The 26,216-nt window shown below is 41.0% G+C and overlaps 1 protein-coding gene across 15 annotated transcripts in view; it reads left to right on the forward strand.

Annotated features, from left to right (window-relative positions):
• The window catches only part of CADPS (calcium dependent secretion activator), a 1,625,151-nt gene that overhangs the window by 1,053,734 nt on the left and 545,201 nt on the right, over nt 1-26,216 (forward strand). For all 15 annotated transcript variants that reach the window (XM_085624714.1, XM_085624723.1, XM_085624709.1 and 12 more), the window contains one exon: nt 3,170-3,311. In XM_085624714.1, the coding sequence (XP_085480840.1) occupies nt 3,170-3,311 (142 nt within the window). The remainder of the gene's footprint in view (nt 1-3,169; nt 3,312-26,216) is intronic.

The raw sequence follows: 26,216 nt of genomic DNA on the forward strand, positions 1-26,216 counted from the left end.
TCCCATCATCATCCGTTTGATTACATTCCTTCACAGGTTATGATGTATATGCTTTTTGTCTACTTGATACAATACTACAGTGTGAATGGTCATTCACCTTTCTTGACAACATAATTTACTAAGTTAATTGTTCCCATTATTATATTGCTCAGAAATAGTCCAAAACTAAAAAGTGGTTCATAACTCTGCTCTAAAATGCTAATATCACTGTGGTCACGTCTAGTACATATGTCCAGGTTAAAACTGCCCAAGGGATACCATTTTGGTTCCACTGGGTGGAGTAATTCGCATGATGGAACCACACAAAATAATGTTTAAGAGAATCGAATACTGCAAATATGAATCACGCTTGAATGTCTTAATTGCAGTGTTTGTGATTGGTAAAGCTTATGCCTATGCCTTCCTGGTATCTCTCTCTTCTCTCTCTCTCTCTCTCTCTCACTCACTTTCTCACTTTGTCTTTCTCTCTCTCTCTGATCTCTTTCTCACTCATTGTGTCTTCCTTCATCTTTTTCTCTCTGCCCCTGCCACTGGCGTCTGGTTTTAGTGTTCCTGAGGGTGAAGAATATTCTTTAAGTGTCTAGCTTTCAAAATCCTGAATGTTCAATATGTGAAATCAATTTTTCAAGCTAATAAGGTTACAAATAATATACTTCGTAATTAGGCTTTTATTTAATCCTCTGATTGCGGAGTGTGACATAGCAACATGGTATTGCTTTTATTTAAGGAAAGATTAACATTAGTAAATCAACATAGTTAAAAGTAGTGTTATTATGCTTCTTTTGTTTCTTTTTTTCACTCACTTCCCTATGAAGACCAAGTAACTGAAGCAAGGCAAGGCATATGAAGCAATTACTTTTGCTACAATTAAAAAGCTTTGCAATTGTTCCATAATCAACAGTTGCTACCTCAGACCATAATTTAAGAGGGATAATTTCACAACCATTTGTTCAGAACCTCTCTTACTGTTTAGAGTTTCACCGACCCACATTCCAATTCAGATTATTTCAACAAGCCTTCTACAGATGTTTGCATGTACTAGGGGTTGAATTGAAGAAGCAGTACTTTGTCAAATTACAGAATTAGAGTTCCAATGAATTTTCGGTGTATTTTTGAGTGTTTATAGAGAAGGAACTGGCACTTTACTGAATAATGGGGTCGCAATACGTTGAAGTTAAAGACCCAGGGAATTAAAATGCTTTATTGATGCTCGCTACTTTGAGAATCAGAAGATTAATGATATTAAATAGGTATATCTGACCATGATGAAGCGATTTTGAATAGAGACACACATGTTGGCAGAGTGGTTGTTTACATTTAAAGAAGAATAAGATAAATCAATAAATGTGATTTGCCCTTCATTTGTGTATTAATTTGTTGGAGTATAGGGGGTGGGGCTACCTAATGCAAGTAGAGGGAGCACAGTGCACATCTGTTTTCTTTGCACAGGTACACCTTGGGACCTAACCTTTTTTATACAACATTGGAGCGTCCATCAAGACATGAATGTATACAACATATGCATTATATTTGTGTCTTCTCAGTTAAGAAGTGACATCATGATCTCCTTTGTTTGTTTAAGGTGGATTTCCACAAATAAGTAGACAGAACCCAGATCATTTTTAGAAGAGAAATTTAAAAACGTACAAGACAAGATGAAAGCGAAATGGCTAAGCCTAAACCCCTCCAAACTTAATGATGGTAGGCGCAGATTAAAACCTTCAGAATTTCCAAAAGAAAAAGATAAGCATAAAGCAATTTGTTGTGAGGTGTAGAAATTAAAGTGAAGGACAAAGTATAAACTCCAAGAGTATTGTTTGCTCAAGGATGTCCAAGCATAGCCAAATCATCTTTGTTGTGACCTCCTCCAACTACCTCCTCAGGCTGCTTAGGGAGTTGCTCCTGTATCTTGATGGCCCAAGTACTGGCAAGTTAGCAACCCCTTCAGAGGACCAAAGATGTATTACTGTAATTCTTTGTCTGTACCGCCTACTATGACATCACTAAATTGCAGATTACTCAGAACTCTGATGGTGGTAACGTAGATCACCAACACAAAATTCAATCCAATGGCTGTCTGTAATTAAAGTAGCACTCTGCTCCATTGAAAAATGACTTCTCTCCACACCCAACGTTCAGCCCATAAGAGAGGGTGTATGTCCTTTCTGACCCAGAGTAGCTGTCTTTGGATGCACTACCAACCAAACATGAGGCAGAACTTCTGCACCCGTTCATGAGAGCTTTGAAATTGCTGTTTTTCTAGATGAAACCTGTGTTTTTTTCTGTTAGCATTGGAGTTAGGGGTGTGCAAAATGTGCTTTCTCATAACTACATAAAATTCCCATAATTACATTAAATGATAATCCATTACTTAGCACCATATTTGAGCTTGTAATGCAATTTTAACACAATGATGCATTTTGTGCTAAAAAACTGTGTAAAAAAACAAAAGCACCACTAAGTGAAACCAATTGAATTTTTTGGTCAGGCCCATTTGCGATACATTTTTACCATTAACGGTGCGCAATTACGCTGCACAGCGTAATGGCGCCATTTAGGGAATTTCATGTAACAAGCACACTGCGAAATTCCCAAAATTACACATATTACACTTGAGTTATTAAAACGTCATCCAGGCACATGTTGCTATATAAGTAAGATGATAATGTAGAAACATACTTGAATCCTCGTAATTCCTGTGTATTTCTCAATTCAATGTATTTGCTTGATGATGATTGAAAATGATATACGTATTCCATATGTGATCAATATTGTGATGCCATTTGTATATTTGCATGGTCTATAGACAGCCATGGTTCGAAAAATGCATCTTTTTTCAAAGTGACTTTGAAAATGAAAAAAATCTTCCGCAAATATATTTATTACATTTTTGCTTGATACCATTCTCTCTCTCCCAGTTTAGCCTCCCTCTCACCCTCTCCCAACTCTATCTTGCTTTCTTTCTCTGTTGCTCATCGCCATTCCCACTCTCGCTTTCTATTACACTGCTCTCCCTCTTACCAAAACCCTGATTGAAAAGACTGTGAAGCTTCACAATGATTATTTGCAATGCATGTTTTGGTTTTGAAGTCGTTTTTATTGTAAAGGATGAAATGTGTAGTGTGCATGCTTAATAACATCTCCCTGTGTTTATAATTATCTGTTTTAGATAATTTGTGCAATGGAAAATTTCACAAACACCTTCAAGACCTGTTTGCGCCGCTTGTTGTTAGATATGTCGACCTCATGGAGTCCTCAATTGCACAATCAATTCACAGGGGCTTTGAGCGGGAGTCATGGGAGCCAGTAAAGTAAGAAAACCTCCTTTGATACACACGGAGTTTGGTTGCAGGTGGATGGACACTCATGAGTTGATGGAATAGCCATATTAGATTTTAAGTGAATTAAATGGATTATGTGTGACAGTTGCATGTGTGAACTGATGAATTGGTTGAGGATATAAAATGTTAATGAAAGAAATAAAACACGCAGTCAGGAACATGGGACCTAACAACTTCAGAATGCTTTTTAGACTTTATCGATCCATGTGCCATAGTGCTGGATGCATTAAAACACATCCTTCAAATAGTTTCTTTCACTAACACCAGTATTTCCGTATAATGCAAGACTTGTTAGTTTGTGTTATCTGATACATGACATTTGCTCTACTAATCGATTGCCACGAAAGACGCCAAAGTATTCTGTGGAAAACGTCAGCTTGCTGCAGTTTATGTGTTCCCCTAAATAACTGTGTAACGGCTTCCTCACTGTCCAAAACTAAGTAAGTCTGCATAGGTTTTTTTAATAATTTTACAGCCGTAACTGCCCAAAAACAGCCTGCCTTAGTGAGTAGTGTTTTTATCCACTGTGGAGACTGGGTACTCTTCATCATGGTGGGTGGTAAAACGCTGAGAGTGAACCATAACATAACGAGGCGTAGCATAACAGAATGTAACATAACCTAAAATAACATAGCATAACACAACATTATGTTACACATGTATTTGTAAAGCACACGTTCACCTCTTGGGGCATCTTGGCACTGAATAACAGGTGTTCATTGTTTATTTTCTCCAGACTTCATACTATCTCCTGGCACTGCACAAGAGTCCTGGAGGTTCTGAGAACATCCTCCTGGGAGAATAGTGTTCCCAGGGACACCCCCAAGGTTCAGAAAGTTTTGAGACCTACTGTAGACATCCTCATCTAATGCCTACATTAAGACAAACAAGTTGCTTGCATGTGCAGCACTGGCTCTAGAATACTGATTTGGTATATGGAGATAGTGTCATGAGGACTCTTGATCTGATTTGCATTTTAGAACCTCCCTGCAAAATAGGTTCTGCCTGCAGAACCCTGTGTCCACTAGTGATGATAGAAAAGGATGCAGCTGTCAGCAATTTACCACCAATTGGGGCCCTATAATGCAAAGAGCGCACTTTCCCTTTCCCTGTTTGTGCCCAGCGCACCTTAAAACAGGGAAAGTGCACCCTATTATATGGAATATGCTGTGCCCAGGGCAGCCGCAAACTCACATGGCCTCAGGGGCTACACATTCAGGTGAAAAACAGAGTGGCTGTTTTGAAGTCGCTCCGTGTTTCACTGTGTAGGCGCCAACCCGTCTGCACTTTCATAGGGAATAAGCGATTCCCTTGCCGGTGAGTGCAGTGAGTGATTTCACCCGCCTGCAAGGGGATGTCTGGTGGGTCCATGCACCCTCCTTACCCCCTCCAAAGGGTGGCAATCAGGGGATGCACTGACAGTGTGGCGCACTGCCAGTGCGCCTCCTAACAGCTTCTTTGCCTCTGCGTCCGCGTCTATAATACGTCACTGGTGCAGAGACAAAGGGATTCCCTCATTTGCATGGGGCCACGCCCCAATGCAAATGAGGAAATGCCCTCGGAAAATAAGTGGAGCTTTATTTGTGCCAGCGCTATTGGTATTGCAGAATGGGTTGCACAAGTGTCTGCAGTCCCTTCTGTAATCCAAAAGTGCCCCAGAGGAGGCAAAGCAGGTGCACATCCCCGTTGCACTCCAGGATACTTCCATAATACAGTCCCAGAAGGCCCCACCTGTCACTTCCGATCCTCCAGTAAAGCACTATGGTTGTACTATGTCTCGTTTCTAGGTACTTTTCATTACTATTTTGTGTCAGAAGTAGTTTGATACAGAGGATCAGAGGTAAGCAGTACTGCAGTAAAGGGAAATCATCTGTTTTATGACCCACTGATTGAGGCTAAAATTCAGAATGATACCAAGTGAATGTCCATCAATCTGAACTGTCCTTGTTTCCTATAACACTGCAGACCTATGAATGTTCATGTATAGGAAAGGAAAGGATATGTACTAGCCTGTAGTGGAGAAAAAATAACAAACTTTTGAAACTACAATTCTTTGGCACTGAATTGCCATAAAGTATTTTAGTCACAGACAATATGCGTTTTGTACCTCCTTTCCAATTACTAGATTTCCTACTACTATGTTTTGTTTCCACATGCTGCTTTACAAACACTTGTCTGGATTCAAGGTACTCAGATGTGGGCCCATATTATGCATCAGGCTATGTCATGTTAGGTTGTGTTCGAGGCATGGTGCACCTTTAAACAGGTGCTTCAGGAGCAACCAGTGCACCTGATTACAATGAATGTGCTGCCATCAAGGCAGTTGCAAACTCGGGTTACCCTGGAGCATTCAGTAGAATATGGAGTGGCTGCTTTAATCAGCTGCTCCATTTTTAATTGTGAAGGCATCGCCCACATGCACTTTAGAGAGGGGACAGAGATCTCCCTGCAGGTGGGTGCAGTGAGTGACCACCCACTTGCAGGTAAATGTCTGGGGGGTCCATTGTTCCCTCCAGAGAGCTGCCTTCAGGGGTTTACTGACAATCTGCCTCTTTTTTGTGGTGTACTGTCAGTGTGCCTTTTGACAGCTTCTTTACCTTTGCGCCCACGTCCATAATATGGCAAAGGCAAAAAGATTCCCTCATTTGCATGAGGCTACTCCTCCATGTAATGAGGGAATGCCCTCTCGAGATACGCTGGTGCTCCATGTGCACCAGCGCAATCAATATTACAGAAAGAGCCGTACAAGCATCTGCTGCCCCTTCTGTAATACCAAACTGCACTGGGGGCGCACAAAGCAGACACACCCACAACTCTAATTAAGAGTGCTTTCTAACACATATCGGTAAAAGAGCCTCTTAGCCTGTATTATGATTAAGGCGCACTGCTCTGGTCTAAAAATGTGTAGTGCACCTTTAACTGAGTACTTCATTCACAGTTTGGGTCAAAGTGCCATACTATAGGTAATGTGCTGCTCCCAAAGTAGCCATGAACTGCCATTGGGGCAATGAATTAGTGAATGGAAGCCTTGCTGTTTGAAGCCACCAGTCTATCCTTTCATTGAAGGGGCATTGCAACCTCCCTTATAGAGGGGAAGGGTGAGCCCTTTGTGGCAGTAAGTAACTGCAAACACATGAAGGGGGATGTCTGGGAGGTGCATGGGAAACTTTTCCTCTCCTTTCATGGGGCACTGTTGGAGAGCACATTGCACGAACCTCATTTGTGGTGCAAGTGAGTGCAACCCATTACAAATCTTTTGCCTTTGTGCCTGTGACTATATTAGGGCAGGTATGAAAAGACAAAGTATTTCCTGATAGCCATGGTACAAAACCAATAAGCAAATAATGGAGCATCCCCTAAACATTGAGCGGGTGTTACATGTGCTCTAGCACGATAAACATTAATTTGACTATATGTATGTATCTTGATATGTGTGGTTCTTGATATAAATATGTATAATAATATGTACTTATGTATCTATATGTTTATTACTTTACTCCTACTGTAAAAAGAACTCTCCACAATGGCCTACCCTATATTTCACCCTATACCTCTCTCAGAATACCCTCTACCTCCACTCTCTGACTCATCCCAAACCTCATTCTACTACTGTGATGTCCAAAATAACCCTTTCTAGACACTTCCATCCTCTATCCCTTTGTGGATCACCCCAAACTTTGTTTTAATACTATGATCTCCCAAACAATCCTTCTAAATTCTTCCCTCACCTATCCCTACTTTGACTCATCCCAAAAATTAATTTTACTACTATGATCCACCTAATGCATTTCAAGAGATTCTTCCATCCTCCATCTCTCCTTATACTCATTCCAAATCTCATTTTACTACAATGATCTCCCAAAAAACACTTCTAGACTCTTCCCTCTTCTATCCCCTCATTATCCTTTTCAATCCAACTACTAGACTTACATGTCCACTGCTCAAATTAATTCAAATTTCACTATACTAATCCACCACTAATCCTTTTTGGTTTCCAGATTAGCGTGCTACCTGATTTAAAGCACTTCCATGCCTCGTCAGGGGTAGTAAGTGCTATATAAATAGAATTACAATACAAAACAATGTGAATTATAGAAGGGGCTGCTCAAGCATCAGCAGCCTCTTCAGCAGTGCCAATGTGTCCCAGGGTGCAGAAACTGGGAGCAGTTCCATTTTCCACTGTATGGACCCTAGTAAAAATGAAAAGCACTCTAAATAACAGATTACCAAATCAGCCTCTCATAGAAGAATATCAGAAGTATGTATTGGTATTTATACCGAATGGACCTAGGCCTGTCCATTAGGTAATCTACAAGATCGTATACATCAAGTGGGAATTACGCACAGGGAATCGCTATTTCGGAATTACAAAACTGAGTGTATGTAAACTGTGATTTTGTAATAGCAATTCTATGGAGTGGCATTCGCTATTAGGAAATCGCAATTTAGGAAATCGCAATTTAGGAAAACGCAAAATAGTTAATGGAGGTTTCTGGATGTAAACCGATGATGTCACAGCAGGAAGCGTATAAATATTGGGTGTGTCCACAAGCCAGAGGCCTATGCTGGAAGTAAGAATTGCCCCTGCATCACCACTGCCACTGATTTACACCATCTCAGAAGACAATGGCCACAGAGGATCGGAGCAAGGACGCAGGCTCCAGAAAGCACAAATGACCTGGAGTTCCTGCCAGAGGATTGTGTGGCACATATGGACCAACTATGTGGAAAGGCTCCCTTCTCTGTGCCAGAGAGCCAGATGACCCGGATCTGGACCATCATCCTGGAGAAGGTGAACTCCCTAGGAGTCACCTAGAGAACCATCCCTGAGATCCTCAAAAGGTGGTACGACCTGAGGTCTTGTACAAAGGAGCATGCCTTTCTGGAACTAATCTTCAGACACATTTGTTTAGACTTACATTTAATCCATCTGGGAGAGTAAATGTAAAGTCTCTTACTGGCTTTTATCTCTTCATGACTGTCTACTGTCCCGTTGACTCCTATATAGAGTAGTTTCCGTAGTTTTCTATGAAAAAGTGTGAACTTTCTTTACCTTTTGACTCATTTTTTTCACTTTTTCCTTAGTTGCATTGTTTTTCTTATTTCTTCTCTATACAATGTAATTCAGTTTGATTTAGTTGTTTGAGGTCTTTAGCACTTTACAGGTATTATTGCTTGAAAGCACCATTGTAAATCTTTACAGACTATTCAGGAAAGCTTCCAAACATTGAGCAAGAGGATAATTTCAAGGTACAGAGGATTGGTGCCCTGTAATTTTCCTGTGACCAGGTTGTCTGGAAGTTTACCCACAACACATGTGAAGCCTGAGACCATATCCATGCAAGATTTCCAGAATAGCTATAATTTAAACGTGTCATATTCAGTGTATTTAATTTACATGGATAGTTTGGAAATTTGGCATGGATTATTTCCTTTCTTCCTAGTCGTATGATAAACACTCCTGTTCTGAACGGTGAAGGTGATATATTCCACTCCTAGAAACAAAGAACTGAAGAATTCAATTGTTCGTGACAATGACGTCACATCCAGAAGCACCCAGCATGGCTTGCAGGCTGTGAGGCGGGCGCGGGGTCAAGGATGGTGCATGTGAGGTGGGGGATTGCACGGGAGGTAAAAAACAAACACACCTTGCCACCAGGTCTAGCGTGGTGATTGGTAAGCACCCAGGCTCCCCTGACCAATCGCAATGTTGCAATGCAGCATTGTGATTGGTCTGAGAGTCCTGGTTCAACGCTCAGCCAGGAAATGGGTGCCTAGGCATGTTCTCCACGCAGGCTGTAATGCTGCCTGCATGGAGAACAGGGAAAGTGTGCATGACTGTTTTGGGCAGCCAAAAGGCCGGCCAAACAGTCTTGTGCACTTAGGAGTGGGCAAATCACTCCTCCCATGCCCTTCTCCAAGAGCAGAGCAGCCCCGCCCACCCGCATAGCAGCACAGAAACATAAAATGATAATAACTCAAAGTTATTATCATTTTATGTTTCCTTTACGTTGCACTGCTTAAAAGCAGTGGGGGCGATGTTCCTCTGCCATAGTGTAGGAGCTGCCACTGGTCACGCCCTTTAGCACCAGAGGGGGTTTTGATTATGGATTTTGAATAGAGTGACATGCCAGACTGTCTCAAGATTGACAGTGTCAGTATGTCAAATTTCACCTTCTAGTTAAAAATGAAACCCAATATGCGGTTTTACACACATAGTAAATTAAGAAACAATTACTGTTGTATTCAAATATGCACTTCCACTTAGGACATAATTAATTATTCTAGGGAAGGATTCAAAAACAATTGGAAACAATTGTGTTTTGATATGTCACCATAAAATCCATCTTTGTTTCTTCCATACCCACCCCAAAAAGTTTGAGAAGGAGTACAGAAGCATATTATATGTAGTTTATAAATTGCACTCCGTGAGACAGTGCCACTCCTGTTTTGCACATAGGTTTAATACAACTGAGAAACAATAGCACAATTCTGCATCAACAATAATGTTTTTTATTCAACTTTGAATGTTTTGTTTTACCAGTGAGGAGCTCGATTCCACTAAGTAGTTTAGGATTAAAGTGTCTTTCAATTCATAGTTGGTGTTACTTTAATGTGACAGAATCATTTATTTAAAAAACTATTTTTCCCACAGGAATTCTGTACATGTAAAGTACATCCATAAAGAGCATTGCTCAGAGTGCCACTGCTATACATTTTGCAAACTATTTTGATACCAGAGTATTTCAAATACTGAAATTAGACACTATTAATATTGTGCTTAACACAAGTTATACAAATGTCAACTTTTTCCCCACTATTAATAACGATGATTAAAATAGCCTTTTGTCATAGTGTCCGACTTATGCGCACACGCTGTCAGCAGAATCTAAGGGAAGTTGATGCTGCCATAGCATGAGAAGTGGCACCATCGGGAGTATGTGAAAGAGCAGACTGTGTTGCGGCAGGGTTTTCACACTGTTTCGCGTAGCCAATCTGTTCCTAGCACTTAGGGTGACATAATCTGTGCCTGTGTTATTCCTTATTACAGCCTTTGTGCTATTTAAGTTACATCACAAGCATGCACGTTTAGACCATATGCAATTTTCTTACATGGTACAAAGGGGATTTTTAATATGGATAAATAAATGCCCACCTTCCGCCAAATGATGTTTAATCTCTCATAGGTCCCAGTTTCTTCTGTAATACACTTAGCTCATTGCTGGATTGCAAGAGCTGCCACTTCCCCTGCAGCCAACAGCTTCAGATCTAGCTTCAGGTTCAAGGACTGTCAATACCAGTTCTAGGAAGAAGGCGTGCTGTTCCTGCAATACGTTTTAGCTTGTTAAATTGTTGTGGTTTTGAAGCCTCATTCTACCATGATAGTTTTCTACACGTGGTAGAAACGTTTCCAACACAGACCTGCATTACTACAATGTGGTGATATTTAGTCACAGTACTGAATCCCATTCAAAGCTTCACAAGATGGGCTGTGTTTTATCCATTGTGCAGATGGACACATCCTTTGCTTCAGTGGCGTTAGGCACTTCCTTAGGATCCCAGATCAACACATAGGCTTGCTATCTTTAAAAAAAATTAAAAAAATAGTTCTAGCAGGTCTGATACGGCTTTCAATCGTTCTTTTTCCACATGTATATCTCCCTGCTGTCTTGAATTATCATTTTGCTTCCTTTATCATTTCACAAGATACTTGTTCAGAATCATTCTCCTTGAATTGTTACATTGTTCTTTTTGCATTGTAACATGCTGCACGCCTCGTGCCGGGTACTCCTGACAGGATGCTCTTAGGGACATGTGCTAGTTTAGAAGCAATGATGTAAAAATGTGTGAAACACTTTCGTTTTTCATTTATCCTATTTTATCTTTAATTGATGAATGCATTATAGCTGTCTGCAAGCCTTAAAACAACATGTGCCCCTCCCACCATCCCAACATTATACTTCCATAATCCTGCACGGCATGGACACTGCCTCGCTCACATCCAGTCATCGAGTAATCAGAGAAACATCACACATTGCAAACTCTTGCAAGTCACAAAGGAAAGAGGTGGCAACAGGCATCCCACCTCTTTATTATATGGAAGAGAATGCATTAATACTTTGTGACCCCATATGCTTTTGGAAAACATTTAATAGATGCTACCAGCTCAGAGAAACAAAGTTTGACTATTTATGGCATTGTAATGCCTATTGGTTTAAGGGCCTGGTGCCCACATTTTGGCACATTCTAAAGAAGTCACAATGGCGTGTTGTTCACAACACACCTATATCCTTCCATTCCTGGCTTTTTGTGATGACGAGCCCAACTGATCACCACCCCATGCATATTAATAAGGCGGGCACTGTGTGTATCACTGTACACAGTTTTCTAGCAATGCACCCAGGTGTCAACAATGAGCATAGCGAAAGGTACAGCTATTTTTGCAGAGCTGTGTTTTGCAAACTTAGTGCAGCACTTTGAGCAGTCCAATTCATACATCTGGACGTTTGTCCATCCATAGTGAAGTGCATGAAACTGTCTAACCAAACCAAGGTGAGGAATGTTTAAATTCAGTCAGTGCAATACATTAAAGAGAAATGCTGAAATGCACAGCTGTGCTCTGGATCGGGTGCAGGTGTTAGATAAGTTAACCACGTAGACCTACATAGACAGGATATGCATAACCAAGTATTGAGCCGATAATGGTACAGATGGCCCATCTTTTGCCATTCTCATTAAGAAAGAGACATTTTCTTTATTATTTCCAGATAAAAAGTGCAGAAAGAAATGAGTGAGGACATTTGTTGGGAGAGATCATGGCCATCCTTAATTCACACACTCTTTGCTTTTTTATCTGGGATGGGCGTGCCCATTTCAAGAGGCTAGTAGGTATCCAGCCACAGATTGAATTTCACATACACGACCAACACCTCCATTTTAACACCATTCAGCTTATGTCAATTGCTTCCTATCCATTCCCAGATAAATCTCATAGGGTATCAGAATTGGAGACTGGACGAATAATTAGTTTGTTTTCTGCATACATATATAAATTGATATTTTTGGTCATAAGTGACTTCTCTAATGGGCTCATATAGATAGAGAGGTGGGAATTAAGGTATAGTCCTGAGATACTATGAATTTCGCAGGCACTTCTGATGTGACAAACGTACACTGTTTGACTGCATTGGTATGATCCATAAGAAAAAATGAGAACCACTTCCACAGTAGGTCTTTTATTTTAGCTTCTGTCAGATGTTCAAGGACAATTCTTGTTCATCCATGCCAAATGCAATGCAGGTGTTCCATATATTTGGGGAACATTTGGGCTATACAATTAATTGGACAAAATCAGTAATATACCCCCTATCAGGCGAAACCCCCCTCCTGTCACTCGATTGTTTGGCCCCATTGAGCACGGGTGGATTAAAAAACTTGGACATATACGTCACCCGAGAACCACAGGACTTTCTCAGATGAAACCTAGACTCGCAACTTGAGTGACTTAGAGCTGATGTCTGACATTGGGAGTCCCTGCTGCTGACACAAGTAGGCAGAGTGGCTTTCTACAAACTGATGGCCCTCCCATGATTACTGTATGTGATGCAAAACACGCCCAACAAGATCCCACAGGCGTTTTTTAAGAGTAAGTTCTCTGTAAATTGCTTTGGAAATGGGGTGCTCGAGAATTGCCCCAGCTAAATTGCAAAAAGGGGTATGTGATGGGGATCTGGCAGTCCCAGATATTCTAAAATATTACTGCGCCTCACAACTACTAGTAATTAACTACTGGGTCTTCGTGGATCAACAGGATCCAGCATATAGGGTGGGCAGAATGGACATGGGCCTGGGAGGGTACGAAAGCTTGCTATACGCCAACAGATAAAGGGATGACCGATCCCAACACAAACAGGTGACAATAGATGTGTGGCGTACTGCCACCAAGTTCCTTGGCTGGAAAGGGAGACTGAGAGCACGGACACCACTATGGTGTAGCACACTTCTGCCAAATGTGGGAGGGCTGCACAGATTCAGAAGGTGGAGACTGATTGGAATAGAGCACCTGGGGGACGTTTGGAAAAACCAAACCTACATAATGTTCAATGACCTACAAACAAACTTTCATGTACTAGCACCAGAACGTTTCTGACACATTCAGTTGGGACATGCACTATACTGACACCTGCCTGCCGGGGAACAACTGCCTGACGCCTCACCACTAGAGGACCGAATACTGACAGAACCTCTGACAAAAAAGGGTATATCGATAATTTATCAAAAAACTAATAAACAGCTCCTCCTGGGTCCCCTGAAACTAGCAAGGGAGAATGACTTGGGAGGGACACTGGACGACGATGACTGGACGGAAGCCCTTCAACCCCCCGTGAACTGTCAATCAGAGTGCGATTTAGGTTGCTTCAACTCCAGATAATTCACAGAGTATATTATGTGCAGACCCTCTTACATAGAATGGGAAAGGCAGACTCCTCACTGTGAAGAAGGGGGCTGCGGGAGAGAAGTATCCTTCTTTCATACCATCAGGGACTGTCAACAAATTCAACACTACTGGGTACAAGTCACGACAGTGATGGCGAAGGTGACAAGCCTGGTAGTCCCTGTGGAACCCAAATGGCTTCTCCTAGGAATAAAAGGGGAACAAGATTGGTCTAAGCCCAAAGAGATCGGGCTTAGAATGGCAGCGGCGGTTTCAAAATGAAATAGAGTGAAGATGTGGGGGGCAGTGCATATACCAAATATAGATGACTAGGAGAGGGATCTCGACTGGTGCCAGAGGGGGGAGCAAGTAGTCTATGCAGCTAGATGTAGCCCCAAGAAATGGAAAAGAATGTGTGGAGACAGTAGAGTCTACAGAGATTAGAAGAACAAGACCTGAATATGAGTAGCAATACCATATAAGGAGATAACAAAAGTGGAATAGTATGCCGGAATTGGATGGGCCGTAAAAGCGCCAAGTCTATGAACCTGTATCCCTTGTCAGGGAAGGGAAAGGATGAGTGGAGCTGATAACATGTCACTATTTCTGTGCGACAATCTCCTTACACTGTAGCAGCATGATTTGTGAAGCCAACTGTTATTACTATCAATAAAATAAAAAATATTTAAAAAAAATCTGTGCCAAATGCAGTATATAAATCCAGTAATATCAGTGCAATGCATTTGCCTTTACCAACCTTCATTCTAAGATCATCAAGGACCATTAACCGTATTGTATTGTGAACAGGGCACAATCCTATTTGGATGAGCCATAATATAGTTCCTGTTTGTAAATGATCGAACAATTTATTGGCCACATGGTTTTCAAAACATTTGGGTGAGGCTAATAGTAAATATATATTAGGTTCTTAACTGTGGAAGCTGTTTTTGCAAAATCCAAGGAAAGACAGCATATCACAGAATTCTTTGGTTTTACCAAAGCCCACTTATTATTTAAGATCTCCAATAAGTGTTAGTCGATTGGTTGATACTAAAGGTAGCAAATTAGACCAAAATGTTCAAAAAATAAATAATTTGTGTGTTTGATTGGGCAATATGTTAAGTAAACTAATGAGGGGGAAGGAGAGATATATAACGACATATTCTCCACCGCACTAACTACTGCTGACATTCTTCCTCGGCACTTACCTTCAAGTCTGTTATGTTTAAATAATCTGTATCCTCTTGGTACTGCTTCAAAATCTCTGGCATTTTAGAATCTCTGAGCCAGGATTCCATATTAAGCACCACATCCGCCAAATTTGAGTGAGAAATGTGTTACCTTCTGTTGCATGTTTACATATAGAGTATAAACTGAGGTAATTCATATTTATGGTATTTATCTTGTCTGTGGTTTGAAAAGTACTTGGCTTATATGTTAAAGTGAAGATCGATACATAAGAATTTAGTTTCTTTTAAATTATCTTCTAATTTATCATTAATTGAACAGAGAGAATATTGTAGAGATTTTAGGAAAGATGCTGCATAGATCATAAAATCATCATAGTTTCTGGCCCCTGTTTCTCTATGATCATGAATGAATGAAGAAGGACTTGCCTTTGGTCAGCATTCGGCACACCAGTGGTGTGTCTGAGCCTCAGGCCTGCTTTTATATTGGTCTTTGCACATGCTCTATGCCTAAGCTGCTCGGGTAGATGGCTAAGCAGCAGCCCAAGTCCAAAAATAGCCACCACGTAAGCGATGTGGTATGCGCAATACAGAAACAAACAATGATTTACAAAAGACTTTTAGTGGCAAAGTTTCATCAGAATTCTAATTGAACAGTAACATTTAATTTATTTTTTAAAACAAATATTTGAGTATTAAGCAAGAAGTTAAAACATTGCTTAAAAATGTTGTGCAATACACAAAAAAGTGATGGCTGGAATGCTTGAATTAATCACAGCCACTGGTAATTAATCAGGGCCACACCCCAGTCCGTTGCTATTTTGCGCACCATGCCAACTCAGTTTGGACCCAGGCATTTGAAAATCAGTATTGGCCCACCTCCATTAGGAACAGTTCAGCCCAAACTGTGAGAGAAGGTCCTCCTTGAAACAAAATACAAGGAACACATGACTTGTTTCAGCCTGAGTGCAGGTCGTCAGACAGGTGCAGCTTTATTCCAGTGGCACAGTGAGCTCGGGTCCCACATCTGGCTGTACATGTCGCACCTAGGGTATTACACTAAAGTATACAAAAAAGTGATGGATAAAATGCTTAAATTGATCTCAGCCACTAGTATTTGCACGGGCCGCATCCCAGTCATTCATTATTTTTCACACCATGTCAACAATGGAGCCAGCCATTTACAAATAAGTCTTGACTCTGCTGCAATTGGAACAATCCAGCCAGAAATGCCAGGCCTTGTCTTCCTTGAACCAGGTCCAGATGGGGCATTTTGGGCTGGACTGTACCTATTGGATCAGAACCAACACTGATTTGCATAAGGTCTCTGTCTAAAATTGCAGAATAGGCAAAACATTATAAGATTAATTCAATCTTCGTTCGACCATCTTGTTGTTTTTGAAGTAAAAATGTTTTGCAGCAGAGACTGTAGGAACTCACTCAGAACAAAAAAAGAAAAGTGTCTACTCTAATCTCAGTCCGTTTTAAGATAACAAATAACATTATAGTAAAAACAGCACAATCATCGGAAGTAATGTATGTGCTTGTTTGCATGGTTTCAGTTAGATCTTTTATGCAATAAGAGCACAGATGTTGCCTTTATGCCACATATAACCATTGATTTGTGCTAAAGTGTTGGCCACACCTGGTAGTCCCTCTTGGCCCTCAGGGCTCCACTACTACAAACAGGTGCTCCACAGTCTCTCTCTCAAATAGGACCAGATAGAGTACTCAGTAAAAGATCTAGAATCAGACCTACCACAGACTCTTGAAGTATTTGTATGTCCCCACAACAATTCTCTGAGTTACCAAACCTCACAGAGTAGGTAGTATGTCTACAAATATGTGTGTACAGTATCCTAATATAAAGCATGTGCAGTGAAATAATAACAGTAATCATTATTGTATTTGTAATAATGAATGTTAAAACGAAATGCGGGATTAATATTCCAAGCATTGCAGAGATATCAAAATGGGATCTGCCTAGCAGTCTGGTGCATATCTGTGCTAGGCTGAACACAGCTGTCCTTGGAGCCAGACATTATTTACCATTAACTGCTTGCTGCTAAAAGACAGAAAGGCCTTCACAGACCATCTCCTTTGTCATGTGAAACATGACCTCCTTCTTTTTAATGACAGTGTTGAAAATATGTGGTGGGAATTGCACAGCTGTAGTAATATTAGCCTAGTAATCATCCACTATACATTGTATGCATAAGTAGTGTTCATCTGCTTTTGGGTACAAAATCCACTCTAGGTCATAAAAAAGTAAAAAAATGACATGAGGTTATAGGAATGAGGTTGTAGGTCAAATAGTTTATCGGTCATAACTAACAGGGCATGTGACCGCACATACTGCCATTGCAAATCTTGTTTTCAAAGGAAATGCACTTCAGGAGCAATTTAAGTTTAAACTGATTAGCTTGGAAAACCCTCCAGCAAGATAGTCTTTTGTTGCCAATTCAATGGAAGTTCAAAAGAGAAGAAATCATTTAGATATGGTGGCTCAATGAGCCATATTTCTTGAACTTCAAGATTGTGCAAACAGTCATATTCAGCAAATAGTTAGAAACCCCAAGCCAATAAATGCTTTAGATGACAATGTGACCCCCTCAGTTCCGAGAAAACAGGAAGACCATTTGTTGTCATGTCATCTATAACCTGGTGTGATTTGGTAGCCAAGGTCATAGCTTCTTTCAGAAAGGCAGGCCTTTAGGCTATAACCGTGAACGGGTGCTAAAGAGATCTTATTGTGCTTCTGAACCCAAATCTTTGAACATATGGATCCTTAGGAACAAATTGGGAGAGTTATAGAGTCTCAAAGATGAGACGCCTTAATCTGCAATGTGAAGTGAACATAGCTTTTTCTTGGTGACAAAGACTGAGATCTTTGGGCCCTATTTCAATGAAGCAAATACAACCACCCATGAAGCAGTTATATACAGCTGCATGGTTACAGAGGGATTAGGGAAAGGACTACCAACCTTTTTCTTCTGGTTAGTTTTCACCTTTGTTTGTAATGGTGCCATTGTTATACAGAAGACTTACACCAACTAGATCTGTACTGGTTGACATGCTGTCCAAACCATTATGGAGCATTTACTTGAATCACTTGAACATTAAGCATTCAACAATGCATTTGTATAAGAATTCCTTTTATCCCATCGATCTCCTCAAGTTCTTTTGATTTTGGTCTAAGTTTTGGGCTTCAGTTGGATAGCTTTCCAAGATTTATTAGCCAAAGTTGTTACATTTGGCAGCTTTTTTGTTGAGCGAATTGTTTTAGTTTTTTGGTAATTGAACAATGTGATGAAGACACTATAAGTGAATTCAGAGTGGCTACCAGAGAATAGTTTGCAGAAGGAGTAAAATAACCATCAACAGGTTTCCTCCGTTTAGTTCAATTTTAGTTACATTCTCACTAATAGTTGAGTTGCAATTAAAGATAAGTTTCTTAGCCCCATCATTATCAATTGGGGATTTTTATACCTGTCTACACCCTGCGTTTCTTGCAGCTCCTATTGCTGTAACTCAATGCTTTCACTTCTGGAGAAACTGTAAACTGATGTATGTTCATTAATGGAAAAACAAAAACTGAGAAACCACATTTTAGGGAGCCAATTCATGGAAAACCAATTTTAAGGAAAGGCAATTTTGAGGAAATACATCTAAAGATCAAGCATTAAAAGAAACATTTTAAAGGAAAGATAACTGTATAGAAAAATACAAAATTACATTAAGTTTGGGTAGAATTTAGGGGTAGTGAGAGGTTTTTGGGTTAGGGATGGTTGGTGTTTGGGGTAATAAGAAGTTTTTAAGGGTCACGGATGGGTAGAGTTCAGGTGTAGAAAGAGTAGTTTAGGTTTCAGGAATGGGTGACATTTAGGGGTGGTGAGGGGTTTTAGCGTTCACGGATGATTGGAGTTTATGGATATCGAGGGAAATTTAAGGTTTGTAATAAATTGGTTTATTGAGAGGTGTGGAAGCCCTGTTCGAATACTAAACATAATCCATGCCAGGGTGAACCACAAAAGTCACAAAATAACCCTGTGCTTAACCGTCTAGTAGTTTGGCACCAAAGTAGTCAGGCTTAACTTAGAGGCAATCTGTAAAGTATTTATGGAGTATTCAAACAGAAATAAAGTGAAAGCAAAACACAAATAAAACCTCAAACAAATTTACAACAATATAGCAAAATTGGAATTATAATATGACACCAAAACAACAAAAATCCAATAATAAGAACTCAAAGTATGAATTTGTAAAGTTTTCAGGTAAAAATGGCACCAAGAAGCACAAAGCACCACTCACAGTTCTCTGGTTGTGTCACCTCTCATTCATCACCTCTGCCTCCTTCTCAGAAGGATGGAAACATGCAAAAGTCAAACCTCCGCTAAAAAAAACTACAGCTAACCCAGAAGAACTAAGAACTACTGGTCCATCTCCCTGCTCCCATTCCTGGCTAAAGTTCTAGAGAAAGCAATAAATAGACAACTCTTCACCCACCTAGAGATCAACAACCTCCTAGATCCATCCCAATCGTGATTATGTGCTAATCACAGCAAAGAAACAGCCCTAATCGCAACCACAGATGATATTCTGATTTTTATTAGACTAGGGAGTGACCGCAGCCCTGATCCTCCTCGACCTCTCTGCACCTTTGACACTGTGTCACACTATACCCTCCTACATGGAGTCCATCAGATAAGAATCCAATGAAATGCCCTTAAATGGATCACTTTCTTCCTCACTGGAAGAACCCAGAGCATCTGCCTTCTGCCTTACACCTCAGGCCAAAGAGCATCATCTGCGGCACTCCGCAAGGATCCTCACTGAGTCTAACCCTGTTCAATACATACATGGGCCCCTGGCCATGCTGGTCAAATCCATTGGTATAAACATCATATCATACGCTGATGACACTCAGCTCATCCTCTCCCTATCCTCAAACCCCACTAACACCAAAAACAATTTACAAAGGGGCATGACCAGCATAGCCAGCTAGATGCAAAACAAATGCCTCAAACTCAACAATGACAAAACAGAGGTACTCATCTTTGGGAGCAACACCTCCCCATGGGACAACTCCTGGTGGCAAGCGGAACTGGGCCCCTTGTCCACTCCCACAGAACACATCAGAATCCTCCGCATCACGCTAGACAAAAGGCTCACCATGAATAAGCAGATACACACTGTCTCCTCAGCCTACTTCCTCACCCTCCGCATGCCCCAGAAAATATTCAAATGGCTCCCCATCAACACCAGACACACCATCACCCAAGCCCTCATCACCAGCTGCCTGGTCCATGGAAACTCCCTCTATGTGGGCATCCCCTCACAACTAATGAGCAGACTGCATACCATCCTAAATGCTGCAGCCAGGCTCATCCTCGATGTCCTGAGAAGAGAGTACCTCACCCTCACTCAGAGCACTCCAGATAGCCTCAAGGTTGATAAGCAGCACTCTACAAATCATTGATTGATTGATTGATTGAGTCACACGTTCAGGCTGACTGCAATGGATCACAGATCAGATAAATGTAAATGTAAATGTAGATACAGGGACCAGGTTTGTCCCAGTGAAGACTTTAACTTTTCAAAGTCCAAGTCTACTCGAGGACCCTCAGCTGGAGCTGTGCGCTGGCAGGGGCTGCAAGGAGTTAGTTTTCAGTGTGCGGAGTGATCGTTACTGAAGCTTCATGTTGGCATGAGATGCAGGCAGTCACTGTTGTGAAAAACAAACTTTAGTGGGAGACACAATGTTTATTGCTGAGATGAGGAGCCCACTTGGGGTCACGAAGAGCCCCAAACATTTGAATTTTCACCTGGAGTACATACTTTGTAGGTTTGAAGCAGGAGGAGTATACTCTGATGCCAAGTGTCCAGGACCTGACGGGCATCTCTTGGGAATCAGGACTCACTCCAGCAGAGGCCAGTAGCAGGGCTCAGCAAGGTGCGGGTCAGATGGGCAGTGCAGGGAGGCCTCTGGGAGCATGCTGTGTCCCTGTAGCACAAACAGTAGGTCAGCCAGTTGACTCTTGTGGTTACTTCTGCAGATCCTGGGTTCAAGGCAAGCAAGTGCAGACTTCCATTTCAGACAACAGAACAGTCCTTTTTTAATCTTCCAGAGTGCCTGGAGTGTTATTGTGAGAGGTTCTGAGGGTGCCACTTTTAAACAAGTGCCACTCGTTGTGTGGGGAAAATCCCTGGTCTACTTCCAAACTAGTTCAGGCCAGTTCTCCTCTCTTCATTGGGTTTGGCTCCAACCTGGCAAGAGGGGCGAAGAAAATGGAAGGCCTTATGTCAGAATCTTTTGTATGTGCTGCAGGCAGTGCCCCTTGAAGTGTAATCAATGCATGGCACAATTCCTGTCTGGAAGACCCCCTCCTCTACACCCAGCCACCTTCTGTTCCCATGTCTGAAAGGAATATACAACACACCACAGTTGAGCCAATCAATGTCAACAGAACCTGGGCACTGGAAGAAAGGCATATTTGGTTTAGGCAGAAAAATACAAAAGTGGCATTTTCCGAATAGTAACTGAAAATATGGCTTTACTATCAAAAAGGATTTTAAATTACAATTCAAATGAGTTGAAAAAGTATTTAGCTATCTATTGCCAAACTGAAGTTATCACCTATTAAGTTTAATAAGGCAAGGAAGCTTTAGTCTATGAAAGAGATAGCCTTTCCACCGTTGAAAACGACTTTATGAGTTTTTCACTGTCCAGGCATGTAAAACTTAAACACACTGGTTCTACTTTTTAAATGCCAGGCACTTGATCTATGAGTCTTTAGGGCCTACCTTGAGGCTGCCTTATAAGTATTAAATAGGATGGTTTATGCCTTTAGGTCGAAATGGCAGATTAAAACTACACTATACGCGTTAGTGGCAATTTTGAGACATGTTTTATGGTGATAATTAGTGGGTGGCTCTATGAGTGCCGCAGCCCACTAGTAGCAATTAAATTACAGGCCTTTGGCACATATAGTACCATATATTAGGGACTTACAAGTAAAATAATTGTTGCAATCAGGTGTATACCAATTTTATCATGTTTAGAAGGGAGAGCACAAGCACTTTGGCACTGGTTAATGGAGTGTGCCGAGCCCTATAAGTCAACAAAAACAGGTGTGACTGCAAAGAGTACCCAGTTCGACAGGGTTTAAGAGTGGGTGGAGTGTGGCGGCGATATAGAGTATAAGGTTCATGGATGCATGGGTGTTGCATGGGTGCAAACAGTTTAGAGGCGATGAGGCTTTTTAAGGTCCAGTGATGAGTAGAGTTTAGGGGTGGTGAAGGGTTTTTAGGGTCCATGAATTGGTAGTGTTTAACAGTACTGAGGGGTTTTTAGAGATCAGGGATGGATGGGGCTTTTTTTTAGAGTTCAGGGATGGGTGACATTTAGGGATGGTGGGGCATTAGGGGTTCAGGGATTGGTGGACTTTAGGCATAGAAATTGGCTTTTATGGTTCAGGAATGGGTGGAGTTTAGGTGTAGAGAGGGATTTTAGGGTGTAGGGATGGGTGGAGTTTAGCGGTAGACAGAGTTTTTAAGGTTCAGGGATGGGTGAAGTTTAGGGGTCAGAGATATTTAGAGTTCAAGTGTGATGAGATTTTTAGGGGTCCGGGATAGGTGCAGTTCAGAGGCAAACATTGTGTTTAAGGTTCAGGGAGGGGTAGAGGTTAAGGGTCAGAGGTTTGTATGGTTTAGGTGTGGTGAGGGGCTTTTAGGGGGCTGGGATGTATGGTATTTAGGTGGTGCAAGGGAGTTAGGGATGGATGCTGTTTAGGGTTGGTGATGGTTCAGCCATTTAAAATCATCCAAACTAATTGTTCGACAATGTAAAAGATATACATCTGAAATAAATGTCCCATGAAGCAAAGCACTATAATTATTACCCCATAAAAACATGTTTCCTATTACATGTAGACCTTAAAAAATAAGCATGCAAAAGTCTGTTTCAAATAAGAAACCTTCTATGAACTGGGTTCTATGAAATGGTAAATACTATGGGGTCCATTAGTATGGCGGGCAGACTTGGTCCGCTCGCCATAGCCCCGGGAAATGGGACTGCCCACAATGCATGCAGCGGTCCCGCATGTGAAATTAGGATGCGCCCACCACACTGGCAGGCGCATCCTGCATTAACATTGTGGCGGGTGGTGCTTTCAGCAGCACCCACCGCTATGTCAAAAATGCATGTTGTGCATTTGCATGCACAACGTGGCAGGCACCGCGCGGTCCCTGCCATGTTGTGCATGCAAATGCAGGGGGGTACCATAGGTACCCCCCATGTGCCCCACCCCCCCAACATTCTGGGGGTCCGCAACAGGCCCCCAACTTCAAACTCTGCATGCCTTTCCGTGGCGGCAATGCCGCCACGGAAAGGCTGCTTACCGCCCGCATAATAATATGGATGGTGGTGTCTAGCTGACACCGCCACCATATTCATGCGTTTCTGCCCGGTCGACTCGTCGACTGGGCGGAAAAGTGGCGGACGGTCTTCCCGTCCGCCACGGTACCCCCCGCCATACTGATATGGCGGGGGTAATTACTATGCGGGTGGTGATTTATGTCGGGCAGATCACCACCACCGTTTGGGCGGTGGAGAGCCGCCCACCATACTAATGGACCTCTATGAATCCTGCAAATTTCAATTAAACAGTTTAGGTGACATGGCTTCTCAATAGTGGTATTGCATTAAATCGTTTTCCTACTAAGTGACATACAACTACTGTGAACACAAACACAGTAGAGTACATAATGTTGGAGAGTTTATATATATTTCAACAAGCGCTGATCAAGGACAATCTGTCCTCCCCAGTAATACTATCCCTCACAGAGAAACTGATAGACTAAAGTTCATCCCGGGTTTGAGGGTATATGCTGTGTAACAAAATCTCGAATTAAAGTAGAGAAGAGCACCATAGTCAAGCCTGTATCTTATTCAGTCCTTAAAGAAATTCAGCTTTATCAGATTATGTTTGACCATGGTGCTTTTTTGTTTTTAATACAAGGGTTAATACACAATCATTTCACTGAACACGCCATCTCTGTGAGCACAATTTTAAATAAAATGCACTTATTCAAAAACATTCTTGAAACAGCTACAATACATTAAGAGCTAACTAAGTCTTCAAACACTTGTCCCACTACGTATATGTGCTTTATACAGTGATGCTCTGCACCAGGCCATGGAAGTTTAGTAAAGTTGGTGTATGGGTGTGTTAAGAAACTAAATGCTTGTCTTTAAAAATTGTGCCTGAATGATTCAAATCAAGGATATCTTGCTATTTCCTTGACTTTTCTGGCTTGTGGATTCAATATTATGAATGAAAATGTAATTGAATGAGAATATAGTTAAACAGGGTTAGGCAGGCTGTTTAGTACACAAGTCACAACTAAAAAAGGTATTTGTATAGAGCACACATGTCCATGCCTGTCTTTTTTATGATTTAAATTCTACAAAAAATCCTAAATGAATCCACCTGCCTTTTAATCATCCTTGAATCTGTCAATGTGCAAAAAAAGCGGTTTTTCATGAAGAATCAGTCTTATCTTTGCTGTTCACAGAGTCTTGATCAATATCAAGTATACTCAAATTTGTCCTATACTTTTTTCTTATTTCTAACAAGTATGTTAATTGATTAATTTTGATTGTAGAAGGTACTACATGTGATTGTTAAAATGTTGCTAATAGTGTGTTACTTCATTTGTTAAGGTAAAGCTATTATGTAGTTAACAACATTGAATATTGTTCACAGGTGAGAGGCTTGATGAAACAACTGTTATAATAGCATTTAATTAAGCCCTGGTCCATTGGGACAGACATACTTCTCAATTAGTAATATTATTTAATGTGTATGAATCAAAATTACACTTCTGGTATTGAACAGTAAGCAAACAAATCATTATAGGTCCTTTTGCAAAGTCCTACTTTGCATTTCCAAAGCCAGAGCAGGTTACGGAGAGAGCAATGTAACAACAAACAATGCACACAATTGAAATTACTATTGTGACTCACAATGTTCACATTGCAAACCTGTGTAAGTTGTAAGTGTAAGTGGGTGGCAAATGGAAAGCAAAGGACTTATTCTTCCCTTTCCGGCTCACAAGCCTACACATATGCCGTGCAACTGCTTTGTAGTTGAAAAACATGAAATGCTTACTGATGGCAGAGGGCAGACTGCAACCATTTGCTAGTGTAACTTGTCACATTCTGACAGATTACAATTTGCCTGCACCTACTCCAGGCATATGAAGGAGCTGACAGAATTCCTATATACTGCTGCATGATATATTGTACATCCAATTTACTGTGCACTTTTTTGTGATATTGTGACGTCTAAGGAACAGGTGTCACATAGCCTTAGCATGAACTATCCCAGTTATTTCAGCACAGATTCTAGGCCAGGCACAACATCTATTACTGGAGTTGAAGAACACTGTCCTGATAAATTAGAATAAAGGGAAATGAGGGAAGTACTCAAACCTCAATGTACTACCTAAGAGAATGCTTATCTTAGAAGCTATTTCTCATAAGCTCTGGTACTGGAAAGATAAAAGAGAGAACTAGGGAAATTGGTAGTTGCATTGCAAAATAAGATAAGTGATAGTATGAGCACCCACCCCTCTACAGTACTGGTGAGATTGTATTGTTTAATAGTGAACTGCATTTGGAATGTTGTGGCAACAGGTTTATTTGCATCCAAATAAAACAATGCACTTTGAACCTCCTCCCCACCCAACCTGGATTTGCTGGATAGTCTAAAATTTGCTGCAAGAGAAATGCATCTTTGCAATTGGAAAATTAAAGGCTTATAGACTTGTCCTCATTTTGGACACTGATAAGAATAATAAGAATAACATGACATAATGGATGGCTCAGGTACTCCTAAATGATGTGCACATTTCATAATAATGAACAATGTTTATTGATACGTAATGCACTGCTTAAAACTACAGCTTTATTGTACACTTAAGTTTTTTTTTACTCTTTAAGAGTAATTATATGCAGCTGTGAAGACCATCTTTCCAATAATAACTGGAACAAAATTTAAGAATTTACATGCCATCTCTGTTTTAAAGAGTGGCAAAATATATTTTGTGTATAGTGTGCTAGTGTCAGGATTTCTAGAGTGTTATTATATAGCGTGAGTGTTTAAGTAGTGTGTTAATTTGCAGCCTTTTTATGTTTGGTATATTGCTTTTATTGCAGAATGCACAAATACACCTATGCCTTCCATGCTC

This window comes from Triturus cristatus, chromosome 9 (assembly GCF_964204655.1).
Source record: "Triturus cristatus chromosome 9, aTriCri1.1, whole genome shotgun sequence".
In the NCBI taxonomy this organism is placed as follows: domain Eukaryota; kingdom Metazoa; phylum Chordata; class Amphibia; order Caudata; family Salamandridae; genus Triturus; species Triturus cristatus.